The sequence below is a fragment of the Amphiura filiformis genome, chromosome 5, assembly GCF_039555335.1.
Source record: "Amphiura filiformis chromosome 5, Afil_fr2py, whole genome shotgun sequence".
Classification (NCBI taxonomy): Eukaryota; Metazoa; Echinodermata; class Ophiuroidea; order Amphilepidida; family Amphiuridae; genus Amphiura; species Amphiura filiformis.
Window position 1 is genome coordinate 62,257,930 of NC_092632.1, and position 19,595 is coordinate 62,277,524.

Here is a 19,595-nt window from a genome sequence, read left to right on the forward strand (position 1 = left end):
ACGACCAGCCTAGAACAAAGCATTATTGTTGGAAGCTAAATGAGTAACAGCAATTATCCTGACTTTAAAGATATTTCATCAATGGAACAACGTGGCTAATAATAAATATCAATATCTTAATTGATCTAACAATGGTATTTCAAAAAGTACATCAATAATTTTCGGTTAGGCATACTCAAAATTAAGCAATACATCCAGACCTAAACAGAATTGCTGCTAACCTTTGAATTCCAACAATAATGCGACAAGAGATAAAAATCCCAGATGACACCATTCCTGTCAATTAAAACATTCCATTTTAGAATGGAAGCTGTTTCTATCTCTCGGTCGTCTAAGAACTCCTTTCAAGTGTCACATTCAATTCCCGATCTTTCAGTTAAGATTCGAAACAAAACTATCTCTGGTTTGGTGAGAAAACATTAAGTTCCAGAGGATTTGTTCTGTTTTTTCAGTTAAACACTTTCTGATCAGAGTTCCATAAACTGTCATTGTTCATTTCCACACTCATAATCTGCTCCACAAGCCTTGCTCTCCAAATGATAATCTGCCCTTCCTTGCACAATTTGGATCATTTCTCTCTCTAGATATGACGACTTCCTGCATTCTCTCCGCCGCTGCGGCAAGCTCCAGCTGCAACTCCAACGACGATTCATTCTTAAACATTGTAACCCCTGACCTTACCCGCCATATAGGGTTTACCGAGAGATTGAAACAAGAGAAAGCCACTCTATACAGCACGTATTTGACAAGAATGGTGTCATCTGATGACATACAATTATAATAACACAATATCAAGAGTGATAAATTTCATGTGCTTCGCTCAGACACAAAACTTGGTTGTATCGCAATCTCCAATGACTTGAGTTTATCAATGAGCCTCTTCTCAGACAAAAAATTGTATCACTAAACGATTTCTTGGTTTTGATTTTCTTTTTTGATGCAAATTCTCAGCGGGTGATTACAAGTCACTGAAGAAAGCCGCAAACATTTACAATACAGACCAAATGTTGTGTGCTGGCACATTTAAATCAATACAATAACAAGCAAAAATTCATTCACAAATATCATGGAGTAGGTAGAATTATGATCTCATAATGTATGGATTGCACATCAGTGGGTTTTCAATATCCACTGACAGTCCATTCACAACCCAACAATACATTAAAATTCCATGAAGTATTCAGATTACGCTAAAAAAAAAGGCACAACATATTGTGAAACATTCCTTTAAATAACAAAATGATTTCATTGCAATACATTTGTACGATGTAACTACATGATACTTGTCTTCCAATTGGCTTGTAAACATCTCCCGGGTTTGTTCATGTGATGGCGCTGCATTGCGGTAGCGTGTGCGTTCTCTTGCTCCATGCGTTGTTGTATCCTCGAGTGGGTTCGAACGGTCTTAACAATCATGAAGCATTATTGTTTTGTGCTGAAAGCTTAAATTGTTATTATCACATTTTTAAAACTACTACATTCGGTTTAATAAAAGTGGCAATGATCGTGGAAATGAAATGACTTCTTTACAATTCTTTTCAAATGACCAATTGTTTGATTAAATGGTTACTTTTGGAAATTCATTTCCTTTCAAAAGTGTCACTTTTATTGTACAAATCACCGGGAAAATATGTGGCTTGTGAACTTCAAATTTGTACCACTATCAACAAAAAACCTCTGCTAGCACCGTCTACAGATTTAAGTATTGCATATCAATATGGCTGGCCAAATTTATAAAAATTAAAATTAATCAATTTGTTAATTTGTAAACATCCAAATGTATTCGAGGACCAAGTAAAATAGCATTGAGTTTAGATAATTCGCAAGCCACAACATTATTAAGGCTGCAAAGGAAACATCATACATGTACAGGATAAAAATCATTAGTACCGTATTCGGAATACAACAATCTCCTAAGAATTCTTGAATTACAAAAACTATAATGTACCACTTTAAAATATGAAATTAATAACTTGAAACAATTTTCACTTATGAGCTTACAACAAGTTATAATGTTCATGAAACATGCCACAAATATATCCCTATTTTTCCCCACATACGATCATCCCAGATATGCAAATCACATAATAAATCTCTTCTATGCTCATAAAAAGGTTCATCAGGTTTGCTGATATTATATTTTGGAATTTTCATGTTACAAAACCAAAATGTTGACACTGGCCCGACAGTTCTGAATGTCACAGACGACTTACTTTATCCGAGTGATTGGTATCCCATCATCCTCTCTGCTGGGACGGTACAAAAGTTGTACAAAAGGAGAGTGATGCGAGTGCACACTTCATCAGAGAATCAATTTAGGGCTCATATTGAAATACCCTACCACGTTTTCACACAGAAAGAAGGCAGGATTCCCCTCGCTAAGCGCGCGCCTCAGGAAAGCTCGGTCATAAAAGTTATCCTGCGTTCATGAATACTTGAATAGGGACGAGAGCCTACCATTTATACTAAAATGCAGAAAACCTTAGACGAGCGCGTATTGTAAGGAGACATCGCGTATATACTGCGTTGGACGCACTTGTCGCATATTGGCTGCTAAGGCGATATATTGTTGCTGAGTGGAAATTTATGAATGAACTGTGCGCCGTACGCGTTGTTAGCGCCGAATTTGCAACATCACGGTAGTCGCGCTCGTAAAAGGTTTGCTGCATTTTAGTATAAGTCATGTGTATGACCCACTCCTCAAGAACAAGCCACCATGAGATTGAACTGTGTTAGGGCTCATATTGAAATACCCTACCACGTTTTCACACAGAAAGAAGGCAGGATTCCCCTCGCTAAGCGCGCACCTCAGGAAAGCTCGGTCATAAAGCCGATGGATCTATACTGCATCAGTGATACGACCCTGCCCAGGATTTTAACAAAAGAAGGCTAGCACAGGAAAGCTGCAGGATGGCGCACACCTTCCTGTGTAAGGGAATTTCAATATGAGCCCTTACCATATGCAGAGAGGATAACAAGATTTCAATCATTTAAGTCATCCATGACATACGAAACTGTCAGGTCAGTGACAAAAATTTTTATTTTGTAAAATAAAAATGGCAAAATATACTTTTCTATTCTTTAAAGTTCCATTGAAATCTTGTATGCTTGTTCAAGCCCATAACACAAAACTATATTTGAAATTATCTTACGACATTACTGGCATCAGAAGTAATACAACACTAGATTGAACAGATATACTACTTGGTCTCTTACATTACTACTACTGAATACTTGCTCTACATAAAACAAAATCTGAAAGCAAAAGTAATGCAAAACAGTATGTTTGTGACCAGATATTGCCTATAAAGGTGTCCCAATAAAATCTTCCTTATGCATCGAGTTCTCATTTAAATTCCATTTAAAATTCTGTGAAATAGACAAGCTAAATTGCTACCAAGGACCGAAATTCCAGTATTCAATTTTAACATGGAATAAATTTTTGTTAACTTATTTGCAAAGATCATTCAGTCTCACACTTGAAAACCAAAATCATAAATTTGAAAACCTGCCATGTTCTTTTTTTTTTTTGTGGGGGGGGGGTATAGTTGATTCTTTTCAGTTTATAGCCAGGTTTTGAGGGTACTGGCCACATGCCTACAATACTAGCACATAACATAATGAATTGTAATACCAAAGCTGTATTTTTATTTGTGCAAACCTAGTAAATACTAGATAAATATGATATATTAACTAAAAACTTGGCACTGTAGATCAACACACTTTCCCCATACCAATACCAACAAGAAAACCAATCTATCGATTGAGATATGTCAAAGCCCACAGACACAATTCAAATTAAGATTTGGACACTACTAAAGAGTAACTGGATATACAATTTTGTTTTGAAATCAGAACTATCAATGTAAATAGATCAGTTTTTGTCACTTTGAACTTTCTAAATCCTCAACGGTTTCAGGGCCGATGTGTTGCAACAATTCACATAGAGGGCGATTTAAGCACTTCTCAACACCCACTGGGTTAAGTCATTCACTGGCTCAATATGTGACATGATTAAGGGGAATGTGTCGGATGTCGCTAATATTGTTTTTGAGATATTGGCAAAAACAGCGTTTAAATGTTTTTGTTTTATATTGTTTTCAGCCATTGCTCATAACTCGGTAACCAGATGTCTGATTTTGATGGGGTTTGCATCAAAATGTAGCATTCGTAACCTGCCAGAAAATAATGTAAAAAATAAAAAAAAACTTTGCACATGATAATTGCCGACACGCGACTCATTCCCCTTGATCATGTCACTATGTTACGAGCGACTAGGCCATGGTCACCTGTACACTGCATAGGTTTTGCAGTCAAATTTTCAATTTCAACTTTTATTTGAGCCCCAATTTCACTATGTAAACATCAGTCGTTAGGAAGGATAACTTGACCCATAAATATCATTCACTTAAAAGTTCTTTTGTTGTACTATCGACCAACCCCATATCTCCATGTTGCAATTTCAAATAAAATCTTTTCAACTGAATTCAATGGAATTTAAAAAGCTACAGTGGCGGTTGACAACACTTTTTGCAACGGATTATGAGAAGTGCTGAAATCCTCCTCTGATGTCTCAAACTATTCTTTTTCTTATGTAATTACATTAGATACAACCCACACTTCAACTGTAAAATAAAAGTCATGGTTAGAAAGCCTTAAACCTTAAGAGACAAAGAAGATCAACATACCTTTTGTACAATATTGTACTGTTATCGGATAGTCGGTATCGAGCAATCATCCGCCGGCCCAACAATAACACCACAATACATGTCTAACCACTATCACTCACTTTCATGCTCGTTATGATTTGCAAAATAAAAATTCTCACTACTTATCAGCCTTTTCTAGATAAGCAAATCAAAATCAAGTCGACTATTCTAGTTTATGGTCCAATTCAGAAAATGAAATTAAAAAAGATTTGCCATCGTATCATAACTATATCAGCGCGCACCGTCAAAAGAAAAAATCAAATAAATAAAATATATGCAAAGCACTATCCAATTGGCACGATTTAAGCAGTTGCAACTCTACTTTCAAAGCAGAACATGCATGTCTTCTATCACTCCTAACCAAACTCCACACTCCATAGAAACACAACACAATAATAACACCAATGGAAACATACCTCTTTGTGTTGCGCAAGCGGCAACTCCGCATTAATCTGAATTACACAATTTTTACGAGTTAAGCGGCACAAAAGTGGTTACTTACCCAGCCCAAAATCACTCACTCACGCATAAGCTTCCCACAAATGCAGCGACGTAGTACTGTCGGCAATGACGCCACTGGATGAGATTTTCGCTTGGCCTCAGGGGTGCCAAGTAGGCGTCTAGAGAACATACTATACAATGGGGGGTATAATCAACTATTAACACCGTAGAAAGTGCTGAAAATTAAGGAAAGTTTGTGTGCGTGTTTGTGTGTGGATGTATGATGAAATATGCCAATGATAAGTGCATGTTAATCCGTTGGGACAATCAGAATATCTCTAAAAAAATATGGCCACACTTTTTGGCTTATTTGTTCATATAGCACACAAAACATGTTTGATTTTGTATTGCATAAAAAATACTTTTTCATTGATTAAAAAAAACAATCATGTAGAAATTTATGTTAAATTTGATCGTTAAAGTTTTTTTGAATCAAATCAAATTTTGGCTGTTGTTGTTCGTGTTATTGTTACGTTTTCAACACATACATGCATTGATGTTTTGTTTCTTTTAATCACAGCGCACTGATGATAGATAGGAGGAACATGAGCTGAATGTGACGATACCTACCTTGTATGTGTCTCGAAATCGGTCAATCTCACGACTAATGATGCGCTTTGTATCGTCTTCTAATGCAAGATCTTCAACACTTTCCTGTGACGGGTAAAAAACATATAGGACAATATTAGTATTGTTTCCCACACACACCCTCCTACCTACGCCTGCCGACATTGATAATTGCCCGACAACCGAGGATTTAGCGATTCAATCATGTTTCACCATTATTCTTCACCGTTTAACAATGCGTCTGCATGGTTTACTTCAACAGGGCAGCTCGAGCGGACACAAGTTGTTAAACAGTGATATACGCCCACCAATTGGGGTCGCTATTTTTAATGCACAATAGCGGATGTATCTCTAAAATGCATTTGGCATGCAATTGTGACTTACTGCAGACCACCGCAAAACTAGGAGCTAGGTCCACTACTTCACAATGCATCTTGTATATGTCGGTTGAAGGTAAACATGCACACACACCCCCAACTCCCCCCCCATACACAGTCAATGGCGCCAGAATTTTTTGGGGGCATTGAGGGACAAAGTGAATTTCGGGGGGTTCTGACTGGGGAGGCGTTTTCCCCTTCATGCCCCGGTGGCGCCCCACTGCACACACACTATTAACAAATAATGAAAACAAAAGTTTGTGCTATGTAACAGGCTTGACTCAGTCACAGAATTTAAAACTTACATCTCTCCTGTCTTCTTTTTGCTTTTTTGGCTTATTACTATTCTTTTCTTCTTGGGTTTCTGTAAAAGACAAAAGAAAAGAACAAAACAAATTAAATTGGGGAATCATCAATCATTGGGCTATTCTAGTTAGAAACCACACACCCCTATGGAAGACATGACCTTGATCTTCCACACACGGGGTGCAAACGGGGGGGGGTACTTGGATTATTTTTCGATAGGTATACGAGGCCCGAGATTTCGAACCCATACCCATTTCTAAGGGTAATTTTACAGAAAATAGGGGACCCATATCTAAGGATTTCAAGGAAATAAGGACCCACATCTAAGAATTTGAGCTTGAAAATAGTAAAAGCAACATGTTTTCCTGCATGTTTTTCACACATAGCACGGAAAATCTAAAAGGGAGACCCATGACTAAGGATTTTTTCTTCAAAACATAGACCCATTTGGGCGGCACATCCCCGTATAGCATTTGTACGTGAGTAACCCCCCCCCCCCCACTCCCGATGCAAATTTCAAATGGGGTTACCTGAATGGGTGACTCAAGCAGAGATTCAGTTATTGAGCAATTTGTGGTTTCTGACTGTTTAAAAAGTGGATGGAGCAGAACTCGGAATGGGTTTTCATCACATGTGTAACATGAGTTACGGGAATCTTTACACACAAACAAAAGGAATGCTACCGATGATATAACAAGTACTTACGGAATTGCCTGCTCAACTGATGGTGGAAGTCTTGCATGAGTTGATGTAGCTGATCCTTGACCATTATATCTGAATTCCTTGTGTACTCATCCAGCTCATCTCCATTGGCCTGTACAGGGAAACAGTAACAAAATGTCAGCACAGGAATAACTATTACAGGGATGCAATTTCTCACAATGATTTCCCAAAAATATTGGTTGCGAGAATCAAAATTTGTTTGACTTGCAGTATTACATCTCTGCAATCCACAATAGACCCTTAAGCATTTGAACTGTGGAAGGAGTTTGTAGAAAACAAAAGTGTCGATAACAAGAATTAAAGCGCTGGATCATGCCTTCCTGGCCTTAGCGAGTTGTAGACCCACGTGAGAATGCGCAAAGGTTGGCATGCTGGTTACTTTTGGAAAAGAAAAAACACCTTTCTCGAAAGACAGACCCATCTATCAAAAGTGGTCTATGGGCAAGGAAAGTCTTCCTTATTTTTGCCTTAGCCGGGGCTCCACATGGGGACAAAATTTTGTATGTTGTCACATATCAAGAAGAACATTCCGTTCCCTTTTTTCGGGCAATGTCAAGGTACAATGCCCTTTAATATTCTTTTCCCAAAAGTCAAATATTGTTTGTGAAAGTTAGTCTATAATATTTTGTTATTAAAGGTACTTTGTGTGAATTTTTGAGATGCAACTAAGCAGCATACTATACATCTGGAAAATCCGTACATACCTGTGTTCCATTGGTTTTATTCTTGTCTGCAAGGTATTCATCCAACTGGGCTCTGGTTTTGGCATCGACTTTAACCTGCAAATCACAAACAGTAACAAAACAAATTAAGTACTTATATTTATAAAGAGAGACAAACACACACATAACTGCATCCCTAGAAAAATATGTTGGCACACTTTGGCTGTCGTTTTGTACATCTCTGCCCCCGCTCCCCCAATTCAATGTTCAACAAAGCCATGTTGCCAGCAGGTCTGTGAGACCCTCCAATATTGAAAGATGGGGGAGCGGGGAAGGGTGAGATACAGGGTCATAAGGGTACGGGAGGAAGGAAAGAAGCAAAAATAAGGAAAGCTAAAAAGGAAATGCAGGCCTAAGGAGGGGCATGTTTAGATAAATACAATTAACCTTTTCAATGATTCTACCTGTTCAGTAATTACTGTTTTAGTGAACGCTCCCATTTACTCATCTAGCGGGTACAATATAATTTGGTGCCGGTCGGAAGGAAGCTTTAGTGGTGTGTACTGCTGGCCGGCCTAATCACAATCATGCCTTTTGCTGCAGCTCAATACAGCTTCAAAACAATGTACCATTCTTTGATTCAGTACTGTCATATCACCAACACAATCAACATAGAGAGTATAATTGTTATGAAAAAGCAGGAAATAACTTACCACTAGTTTCTTGTCCCCCAAGTCTAATTCATGTAACAACCTGATGGCACGTAGACTGGCCTCGGGGTCGCCATACTCGCAGAACCCAAACGCCTGCAACTTCCCCGTGGCTCCTTGGACACGCTTCCAGCTCAGCATGTTGCCGCATCTCTATTGGTGGAAAAACAAGAAGACACACATCATTGTATTGTTCACATGCATTTACAACAGAATGTAAGGAGAGAATGGTCAACTAAGGAGAGCTTAAAATCACGAGATCTCCTATATTAGATTTAAGGAGAGCAGTAGAGAGTGATTGCTCTCACTCTCCTCAAAAGGCATTCCCTGAAGGAATAGAGTTCTGAGAAGAGCAGGTGGATTTTCAATTGTTCTCCTAATAAGCTATTCCAGTTAACATCCATACACCCCCTATGAAAGACATGACCTTAATCTCCCACAAAGGGAGTGTGAATTTCAAATGGACTCACCCATTCAGGTAACCCAATTCGAAATTCACCCTCCACCTGTGGAAGATTTAAGTCATGTCTTCCATAGGGAGTGTATGGATTTTAACTGGAAAAGGCCAATGATGTTTTAGGGACATTTTTAAGAGAGCTGTTCCTCATTTCTTGTCAGCAGCATTATGAACTGCACCCCCGCCCAGATTTTCAGGTGAACCTTTTGGGCAACACTCAAGCCATTGACATGAAATAAGAACCGTCATCTTACTCACCGTTAATAATCCTCTGACTAATGCATCTGGTGCCTTCTCCGAGATGTTGCCTACAAAGACGGTTGTCTTTGGTTTGTTAGGATCGGCAGCCTGTTGTGGCACTGCATTGCCCTGTAAGCGAAATCAACACAAAACTTGCATTATTCACAAATTCATTACATTTCAATGTTGAAGAAAAGAAAGAAAAGCAATAGTATCAGCTGCAGATTTATCAGGACCATTGACTACATGGGTGAGCTCCATCAGCAGGTCGACGATCTGGCGCTGCATTTGCAATTCTTGGGGCACTTTTATCTACTGAAATCTCAACACCAAAGGCAAGCGAGAGCACATTTGAGTTATTAACATGTAATATGAGTTATTAATGTTATGAATGTGTTAATATATAATTGATCATCGTTTGCTCCGCACAGTGCATATTCGACCGAAACGAGTCATTCGCGTAACCAACGCCGCCCTCCATGCATTCCACTGTACACCGCCTTAACGCTGGAGTCAAGTTGCTCAACGTCAAATAAAAAATTAATTAAACACTCACAAATCTCCATCTCGGGTTAATATGGATATTAAAACGGGTTCCCTGTGTTGTGTTCTTTGCCACCAGTTACAACGACAAGTCACCGGTCAGTTTGTACTAAATACAATGTAATTAGTCTCACACTCACACTTGGTTTGTTGATTTTTCTCCATGGTGTGTTTGGTGGCACAGGTGTTCGTAGCAGAGTCTAGCATTGGATGATACATAAACAGTGCAATATCTCTGAACTTATCTCTAAAAATGCACAACTGTGGAACATCTCATGTTGCGGGACACTTCCACTTCCCGATTTCAAACAATACTTTTTATGTCCATTTCTTTGGGGGGCTATTTGCCCATTGCACGGTTCCTCTATATGCCAGGAGAGCCTCCATCTTGTAGCATACATGAATAGGAATTGAACCAGTGATATTGCTCGCTTGAGGCTCTCCTTGCATATGGCAGAACCCTGCAATGGGCGAAAAGCCCTTTGGCCATGAAAAAAGCGCTACAGATATACTGCTTGTATGTATGCAATGATAAGTCATAAGTTCTGTATTGAAATTGCAGAGTCGTAGACAGTAAGTAAAACAGTACAAGTTGGTTGTAAGAAACACATAATGGTTTAATGTGTTTTTATTGAACCATTATGTGTTTCTTACGACCAACTTGTACTGTTCTCACTTACTGCCTACAACTCTATGCTATGATAGAACCATTTGTTTTTTTAAGTTCCTAGTAAGTTTTATATATTAGAAGAAAGTGTCTGCAAAGTAAGTTGTTCACAGCAGTGCTTTAATCTGATATTACACAAACCTAAAACAAACTTACCTTCCAAACAAGCCAAATTTGTTTTTATTAGTAGTATTTTCCCTTTTTTACATTTAACAAATAAATAATGAACTTTTGATTTCACTATTTTCCTTTCAAAATTGCAAAATACGTTAGTATGTGTATGTTTGCAGTTACCGAGTATGACTATATGAACTAGCATCTTGCAAAACTAATAGCTCTCCAAACATCAGAGCTCAGAAATACAAAAGAAAAATAAACTTCAGGAAAAAAAAAATATACCTGCTATAAAAAGTATAACTTAAAAAGTTATGAAGTTTAGTACCTAAACATAAGAATTCTGTCCTCTCAAAATTGGGTACGGTATCTTAAAATTTCTACGCCAAGATATTGTGAAATTTATTATTCCTTTTTTCATTACTAAATTACATAAAATTAGCAGGTGCCATACAATGCACACTATCAATACAGAGCCTTAACCTTTATGAACAATCAAATACATTGGATTAGCAATGATGGATCGAATTAGTAAGGAGATGAGAGATTTCAAAAGGGGCATTTTACAATCTTTTAACTCTTCCATTATGTATGAAAAAGTATGGGCTGTTCAATTTGAATCCATACACCCCCTATGGAAGACATGACCATAATCACTCACACAGGGGGTGTAGATTTCAAATGGGATTACCTGAATTGCAGACTTCATTTGATCTCTACCCTCTCCCATCCCCGACAGTGTGGAGGATTAAGGTCACGTATCTCATAAGAGGCATGTGGGATTTCAAATAGAATAGCCCAAATGTTAAGTTGACTTACCACTGTGGGCTTTTGTCCAGGAACAATACCTGTTGTTGTCATTGTAGGCCTGGGCTGCCTCATTCCTTGCTGTAATGGAAAACAAACAGGTTCAAAGGTCACATCTTTAGTTCCTATAAACATTGAACAATCAACTTCGTTGACTGGGTATCATATGATCAGTTAGCAGCCTGGACAACCGATTCTTTAGAAATGCTTAGTCGCGCTGAAAGTCGATCGATACATGTTAAATCAGCACAATTCAGAGATACACCTTTTTGCTATGAAATTAATTTTCTCGGTCAAATATAAAGCAATATTTTTTTTTTTCTTCAGTAATGTCAGTTAAAAACTTGGTGCTTGGATATACATTTTTTACAAATCCTGGTGTTAAAATTAAGCATCAAATTGTGTCTTTTAGTGTGATATTTTTGTTTTTTATAGGCCTTTAGTTCGCCCGCGAGCTTTTTACTGAATTTATTTTTTAGCGTCTCAAACTAATATAGTTTGCTAAAGAAAGATATTTCCCACCTCTGTAAAGCACATCGTGTGGGTCTATATATTATAGTTTTGTTAGAATTCCGTTTTATTTTACCCTTTTCCCTTCATACTCAGAAAATGTCTAACTCAGTACTGTTATCTCGAGAGCAACCAACAGAAATAGTCGATATTTCCTTTGTTGTTTATCCAGGTCAATTTTCCATTGAAAGCAAATTGCCGGACCAGCGATTTGGTAGCCCAAATCCCCAATTGAGTGTTCTGGTTAAACATGATCAGTAGGAGAGCTATAGGCCTGGGAATTTCTTTGCTATATTGAAGTTCTAGCAACACTGTAGCCATGCCGGTATTCCTATTAAACCCAGGGATATCGATCCACAATGCTAGTATTAGCCTTAGATTTCACTCGTTGATTTTGAAAAATGGTCAGCCGGCAGTTAAAATAGTGAAATGAAAACGCAAATTCTGACAAAACTATGATATATCGCTCACGGTGATGTGCGTTAGAAAGTTGGGAAAAATCCTTCATTAGCAAACTATCTTACTTTGAAAAGCTAAAAGGTTGATCCAAAAAAGGCTCATGGACAGAGTTTAAGCCTATCAAAATCAAAAATCTTACACTAAATGACTAAATTTCACGCCTAAGTTTAACACTAGAATTGAAAAAAAAAATACAGTATCAAGCACTACAATTTTTCCTGACATTTACTGAAAAAATGAAAATGATTGCTTTTCATTTGGCCGAGAAAATTAATTTTACATCGAAAAGGTGTAACTAAAAATTTAGCTCATTTCAACACCAAATTCGATCGTTTGTATTGCCTCATTAAATGACTGAGTGAGCCTTGCCAAACAAAAGAATCGGTTGTGCAGGCTGCTAACTGTGATAGGGTATAAAATGTTTTTTATAGACATCAATTGTGTGTACATATGTTGTTGCACTTGGTCTTTTATCATGTTAATTTCAAAATGTAACAACATTTAAAAACAATCACAGCGACTTATAAATGCAACACTTCATAACCTGCCGTAAAATTTCACTTAATGGTGTGTATAATTTGGGGTTCCTTTGACATAACTGGAATTTTAGGCACAAACTAAAAGTGGCCTCCCATAAATATCACACCAGCAAATAAGGGCACAAACGCATAATAGTTGATGGGATTTTCAGAGGAACCAGGTCTCTATTTGTACGTGAAATTTACCCCAAGGCAAAGGAACCCATGTCTTCTTCTTCCTTCCTATATACGTGCAATTATATACGTACTTCAATTTGAGTATTGTCGCACGGGCTTTACGTGCACAGTTTACCTATGCACGATCCTGGAACCTAGGATTGATTGCAGATATCAGAACCGGGGATGGTCCCCTTCTCTTTTCGAATAGCTCTGGCACTTAATGTGCACAGGGTTTGACTCTTCCTTTACACGGGACCAACAGCTTTCTGTGACTTCCGAATCACGGACGTCGCACATACACTACCTATATCTGCACATGCTAAGCAGTGTATGGGGGGGGGGGTGAGAAGAAATTCTACAACTAAATTTTGTGATGTAACTGAACTTAATTGAAGGATTCCCGACCATATAGGAACTTTTTGGGAGGGAAAAGAATTTTCACCTAAGGCAAGCCCAAGGCACGAACCCTCGTGGATCGTATCTCCCGGCCGGCAGCGCAACACCTTGACCTTAACCACTCATGTGCGCCAGTAGGTGAATCTTTACAGAATAAACCTATTTTCCACATTTTGCAGTCCCTATTTTTGAATGGCTCACATATCTCTATACAAAAATATCTTTAAATAATCAGACCAGATCACAATCTAAAAAATTGTGCACTACCAAATAATGTGTGATAATCTGCACACATTCTGAGCACCTAACTGGAAATTACTCACAGCAAATTCAATTAAACATTCTAAAAACAATGCGGTGATAAGACAACTTACAGCAGCTGTTGTTGTTGGAAGGAGACCCATCCTCATTTGTACACCCATTCCTTGAACTGGTCCACCTATTAAAACAGGAGGCAAGAACAGATGTAAGGCTTATAAGAATCCACGTAAGAAATCACATCCACATTCCACAATACTTGTTGAAAAACAGCTATTTTAAATAATTACAGTAGCTCCCCAATAAAGACACGGGTGTATTTCACGGTCTAGAATTATGCATACACGCTGAGTTTGTGCGCACACGCTTAGTACACTACATGTGCATTCCACAATGGCCCAAGATTAACTTTAAACACCCATTATAGTGTGTGCAACACAAAACTACAGACAATATCACAAAAATTGAAAATAAAGAAAGTACATGAGTATGAGTATCTAAGAGACTAAAAAAAGTAAAATTCAAAATCATTTCCGACACCATGTACCGTATTCGTTCCAATAAGCGCCCATGCCCCAATAAGTGCCCACCCAGGGTTATTTTCAATTTGCTAAAGGTAAGGGTACCATTAATGTTGAAGTGACAGATGTCGATACAGTGAAATAGCTGCAGCACTACCGGTACAAGTCCTGCGTAAACTTGCAATACATTTTCTGCATCAGAAAAGATATTCAAGAATGTCTCAGGACCCTTCTATAACATACGTAAATTTGCCTCTAATAAATGCCCGTTACGAAAAAATTAGGTAAACAAGGTAAAAAATAAGCGCCTACCCAAAATGACTTTGTTAAGCGACCAGGGCGCTTATTGGAAAGAATACGGTATACCATGTACCGTACGCATAAACACTTGCCTGTCCAGGCATATTTGAACTTGGGCTGCCATTGATCACATGCTAATTACATGTTACTCAATCAATCAGTGTACAGCATGACAAATGCACTAACACTCTTAATCTACATTTGTTTTGTATTCTCACCTGTCATACTACCAAATGACTGGAACTGCGGAGGGCCCATGCCTGGAGGGCCCATGCCTGGCATTCCATACGGAGCTCCTCCTCCCGTTGGAAATGACATTCTAGACATTTCAGTTGTCTCTTAAAAACACACTGTCTGTAGGAAGGAAAACAGTAAAGATATGAGTGAGTTACCATACTCCTTGACCTTTTTTTGGAAACTGCAATGTGATGCAATGACGTATTAGATGTGGTCAATGTGGATATAACCATGGATCTTCTACTACCATGAAAAATAATCAGATACACACAAAAAATTTGCATATTATGAGATCATGCGCAATTTACAAACTGTGACGTCAGCTCCACCGAGAGAATAGGGCGCTTGCACGAAAGGTTAAAAGGTTGATAAAAATGATCTGCATTGAGAGTCAGTCAAGGTTGCTCGAGAAGACTAGCCAAGAATTTGCTCACCGATAGCTTCACATTCTAGGCTTGAGACTAGTCCTACCAGCAAGACTTCAGTCTTTATCATAATGACATCTACGGTACGCCGAGTTACATTTACTGGAACTAGGCTAGAGACCATTGCATTCTAAATCTAGCCGCATTCGCTGAAGCATTACACCGTGTAAAGTAATGGAAGTTCAGAAGTAAACACAGCCTATCAAGAGAGGCGATCGCATCAAAAATGTTGCTAGAATTACACTTCAGCAAAATTTTAGACTGTCCAAAATAGGCAAATCTTGCTCAAAAGATACAGTTGACTCATCGAAATAACATTCATCTAAATTCCAACATTACCAACGCACTCTTACTCTAGCATCGGATGCATAACTATCATGTGCAATTCGAAGCTAGAGTTCTCAAGTAAGTTAATCTGTGAATCTTTGGCGCGTTATTCAAACCCATGCTTTGTAAGGAATATTAGCACTCTGTAGGTGACATTTCATTTTCACATGCTCCAATATCGTTATTGTGCCTCCAGGGCTAGTGACCCGTGGCGTACATGAAATCTCCCTATTCTGTCGGTCCAACATCCAGGCTCTCTCTAGTCTCGGGCCCAAACTGCATGTGGCTCACGGTTTGTTATGAACAACCAGTGTCCGAAATAAGGAAAATATAGAGGTTGTCCCGAGGACAACCAGAGCATAAATTCTGCTTGTCCTCAAAACATTTTGGTTGTCCCGGGAGTTGTCCCCAAAATGTGTCAAATTTAAGAGGTAAAATATTGTGGTTGTCCAGAGGATAAGTACATATCTCAATATGGTTGTCCCCAGTGATTTTTGGACAAGAGGACAAGAGGATGTGCTTATTTCGAACACTGTGAACAACAGAAACCGACTGTGAAGGAGGCTACATAGTGTAACGGAACCCCCAGTAGGCTCCTCAGTAGGCCTACTAATATTGAAAACCATTATTTAAACTTCGGCAGCTCTAATCATATTTTTATCATATTTAATAATCTTTTCATTTAAATCTTTATTTCATTTGCTTAGGTATCGCGTGCTTGCTTTGCAGGCGCAGCGCGTACGCAAATCGCGCGCCCCAAATTGCTTGCGCGATATAGAAATGAAATGCCGATCGTGTTGTTTTGGAGCGGCTGAGTTGCGGCCCAGGCTTTGTACCGGGTGGACGTGTTTTTCATGTCTTGCAACTCGCACTTCGGCACTCGGACATTTTGATAGATTCGCTGATCCTTTTTGGATCAGCTACGTGAGTGTTGTAATAATTCGTAATGATTCGTATTTAATATAATATCCGACTAGAAATGTGCTTTTAATTTACTTATAATTTTTGTATACTTTTGGATCACGGAGACTCAGTAAGCGCGGATTAATTCCGAGTGAGTTCTCGCTTATGGCGTGATCAGGTTTTTGGCTTTTCTATTTTTAACTTCAGTCAGATAAACAAAATACGCATCGTCGATAAAACATAAATCATTAATTTCTTTAGTTAATTCATCTCATTAATTGTCACGATTTTCTAATCAATACTTCGGCCTTTTAATAAATAAGTAAAATAATAAATGTATTTGAGAGATCGACGATAGAGTCCGATACTCTAATTTTCGTCATCAATTTGAGCGTGGGAAATTACAGCAATCAGCTGTTCATTTGTAAACAAACCCACGATGATTTTATAAGTGAAGCTTTTATGCCGATGCACTCGTGACTTTTACAGGATGAAGTGACTGATTTTAGTGATTAAATAATGTCGTTATTTTGCTGATAATTTCAGTGATGAGATTGGAATTGTAAACTTGATACGTGAATATTGAATATATTGTTGTGCATTGTGAAGCTTATAGTTATGCTGGGGAACCAGTACAATATAATATTGCTAATTTTATATGTTGTCATGAGTCACCTTTATTGATCTCATTTCTTTAACTAAGTTACTTAAACTAATTAATTCACAATCCGTGGCAAATCACAATCAATTCTACAACCATTTTCATAATTAACGACCAGGTATTTATGCTATTTATGATCCTGACCTTTAGGCCTATATTTCAATCGATCCTTTGTGGGACTATCACGCTACCATTATACATAGTCCATATTTGTATTTGTAGGCCAAGGCACATCCGTTTCAATAGCGATGTTGCCTCAATGGCGACTCAATGGTGACATTCAATTTCGGAAAAAACGACACTCGACCATGGAATTTAATTTTAAGTTTGGCAGTCATATAAACGGTACCGTAAATCAAGTAAGTTTCTTCCACTCTGAAGACTTAGAAACGGTTGTTTGATTCCACTGACTATTTGCGGTTGAAATTTGCATAACACAGAGATGCCAACATTAACATCCAGAAAATAGGGAGGATTCAAACACAAAATAGGGAGGTTTTCAAAATTACATGCAACTTCAAAGGAACATAACTTGTCAGAAATAGGGAGGTTGCCAAACTTGGGTGTCAAAATGGACAAAAATGTTTCCAAAAATAGGGAGCCTCCCCTCTAAAATAGGGAGGGTTGGCATCTCTGATAACACCAATGACAGAAATCATCAACAAAAATCAAATCAGGGACTTGTTTTCACTCGAACATCATCAACCGGAAGTGACGTGACACGGACCGACAGAATACTGGAACTAAATTGCAGTAAGCCTTTGACGAGCACTGTAAAATTAGTAACGTGATGTTGCAAAGTTGCTAACAACGCCATGAACACGTACATCATGATAAATAAATGTTTAAATGTTTACTCGGCAACAGCAGATCGCCGCAGCACTCAGCAGCCAATCAGATTGATTGAGACAAGTGCATTTTTATACGTGAATGTGAATATGTATTGGAAGGATTTTGCATCTTGAATAAATTTATGCAAAATTGCGTCACTCATGCAGTAAAAACTAAAATACTGTCAAACACGCTTGAAAATGTAGGTAACCCAGGCAAACCTTAGTTAACACATTTGCTAGTCAGCCAAATTCGCCGACAATGGTCAATGTCAATGCATTTTTACATAGAAATTTAAAACAAGTGCCCGAAGAAAGAAACCTACATAAATATGTTTTCTATACTTCACTTGACCCAAATATGTGATTTTTTATGGTGATAAGTCACCCGCACATGGAATTTTAGAGGGATTTGGATAGCAGTTCCATTAAAAAAAAGCTGCTATCATAATGAGACTTAAGATCTAGAAACACCCCCGAAATGCCGTTTTGGGGAATTTTGCTAGCTGAAACTTTTTGATGAAAGTCAATCTTTGACAAGATGTAACTTTGCTACGGAAAGTGCTATGACAAAAATGTTTTCAGTTTTGGCTTTGTTTACTCAAGGGCTTTAATTTGATATATGAAATGATGCAGTTTGATGGCAAATTTGAATTCACCTAGGATACCTAGAAAATGCTTGATACGCAAGCGTAAATCATGGTCAAAACGAGCGTACATCAACTTCAAGCACTGGTGCAACGCGAATGTTTTGGAGTTTCAGTTTGCATGTACACCAGTTTTGCATCACATCGGCTCTTTTACGTCAAAAATTGCGATAAAAACATGGATTTCGGAACAAAATAAAGCTTCTTCGACGAAATAAAAGGTATGTTTGTGTAGCTAAGAACATGTTTAACATTTTAACCTTATGTAGCTCGAGCCTCGGGTGGTCTAAAAGAAAAGATCGCCAATTTTGGTTTTTTTTTACCCTTGAATTTTTTCAAAATCAAATCAAATGAGTTCAAGTTCAAATCATGCATGAATTTAATTTTAAAATTAACCTTAAAGTTGTGACAGATTAACCTTTTCAATGCAAAAGTAAACCTTGATGTAAAAATAATTATTAGACCTATATGTACTATCAAGGGTGGTTTAAAAGGAATCGCATGCATCGCGATCGCCCATTGTTCATCATGTGATGTGTTGTTAAAAAAAAGAAATTACGGAGAACATTATGAATACCATTTTCACCTAGTCTAACACACCGATCACTCATAATCTTCTTACCTGTACTATATTTATGTTGCCTTTTATCTATGGCACAGCTAGAATATGAAAATAAGACGAAATTATGTGTGATTTCCCGTCATTTTCGCGACTGAAATAATGATAAAATTTTCACGTCGTTTTTTCAATTCAAGATGGCGTCGTAGGTATGGGCGGTAAGTACTAATACGAGCCACGAGAATAGTATTGGGCGATATATAGTACAACAAGTCTGTAGACTTATCCTTAATTCTAGATGATATCATCCCCCAATATGAAATGGATATAGGTGTAGGGCTGGCACTTTCGCAGTAAGGGGCATTCGGTGAGAGCAAAATGTAAAAAATATGGGGTCATTGGGTGAGAGCATGACCTTTTTTAAAAGGAAATTTTTGGGTAAGAGGCGAAACAGCGCCACAAAAACCTTGAAAATCGAATT

General features: G+C 38.0%; 1 protein-coding gene across 4 annotated transcripts in view; it reads right to left on the minus strand.

Annotated features, from left to right (window-relative positions):
- Positions 1-19,333, minus strand: part of LOC140153501 (RNA-binding protein 25-like) — a 37,988-nt gene extending 18,655 nt beyond the window's left edge. For 3 of the 4 annotated variants that reach the window (XM_072176267.1, XM_072176266.1, XM_072176265.1), the window contains exons 1-11: positions 19,178-19,333; positions 14,744-14,879; positions 13,821-13,885; positions 11,396-11,464; positions 9,936-9,995; positions 9,271-9,381; positions 8,559-8,708; positions 7,888-7,962; positions 7,166-7,274; positions 6,460-6,518; positions 5,781-5,864 (exon numbers count right to left, since the gene is read on the minus strand). In XM_072176267.1, the coding sequence (XP_072032368.1) occupies positions 5,781-5,864; positions 6,460-6,518; positions 7,166-7,274; positions 7,888-7,962; positions 8,559-8,708; positions 9,271-9,381; positions 9,936-9,995; positions 11,396-11,464; positions 13,821-13,885; positions 14,744-14,852 (891 nt within the window). In that variant the 5' untranslated portion in view covers positions 14,853-14,879; positions 19,178-19,333. The remainder of the gene's footprint in view (positions 1-5,780; positions 5,865-6,459; positions 6,519-7,165; positions 7,275-7,887; positions 7,963-8,558; positions 8,709-9,270; positions 9,382-9,935; positions 9,996-11,395; positions 11,465-13,820; positions 13,886-14,743; positions 14,880-19,177) is intronic. The other variant, XM_072176269.1, reaches the window with a different exon arrangement.
- Between the last annotated feature and the right edge of the window lie 262 nt (positions 19,334-19,595).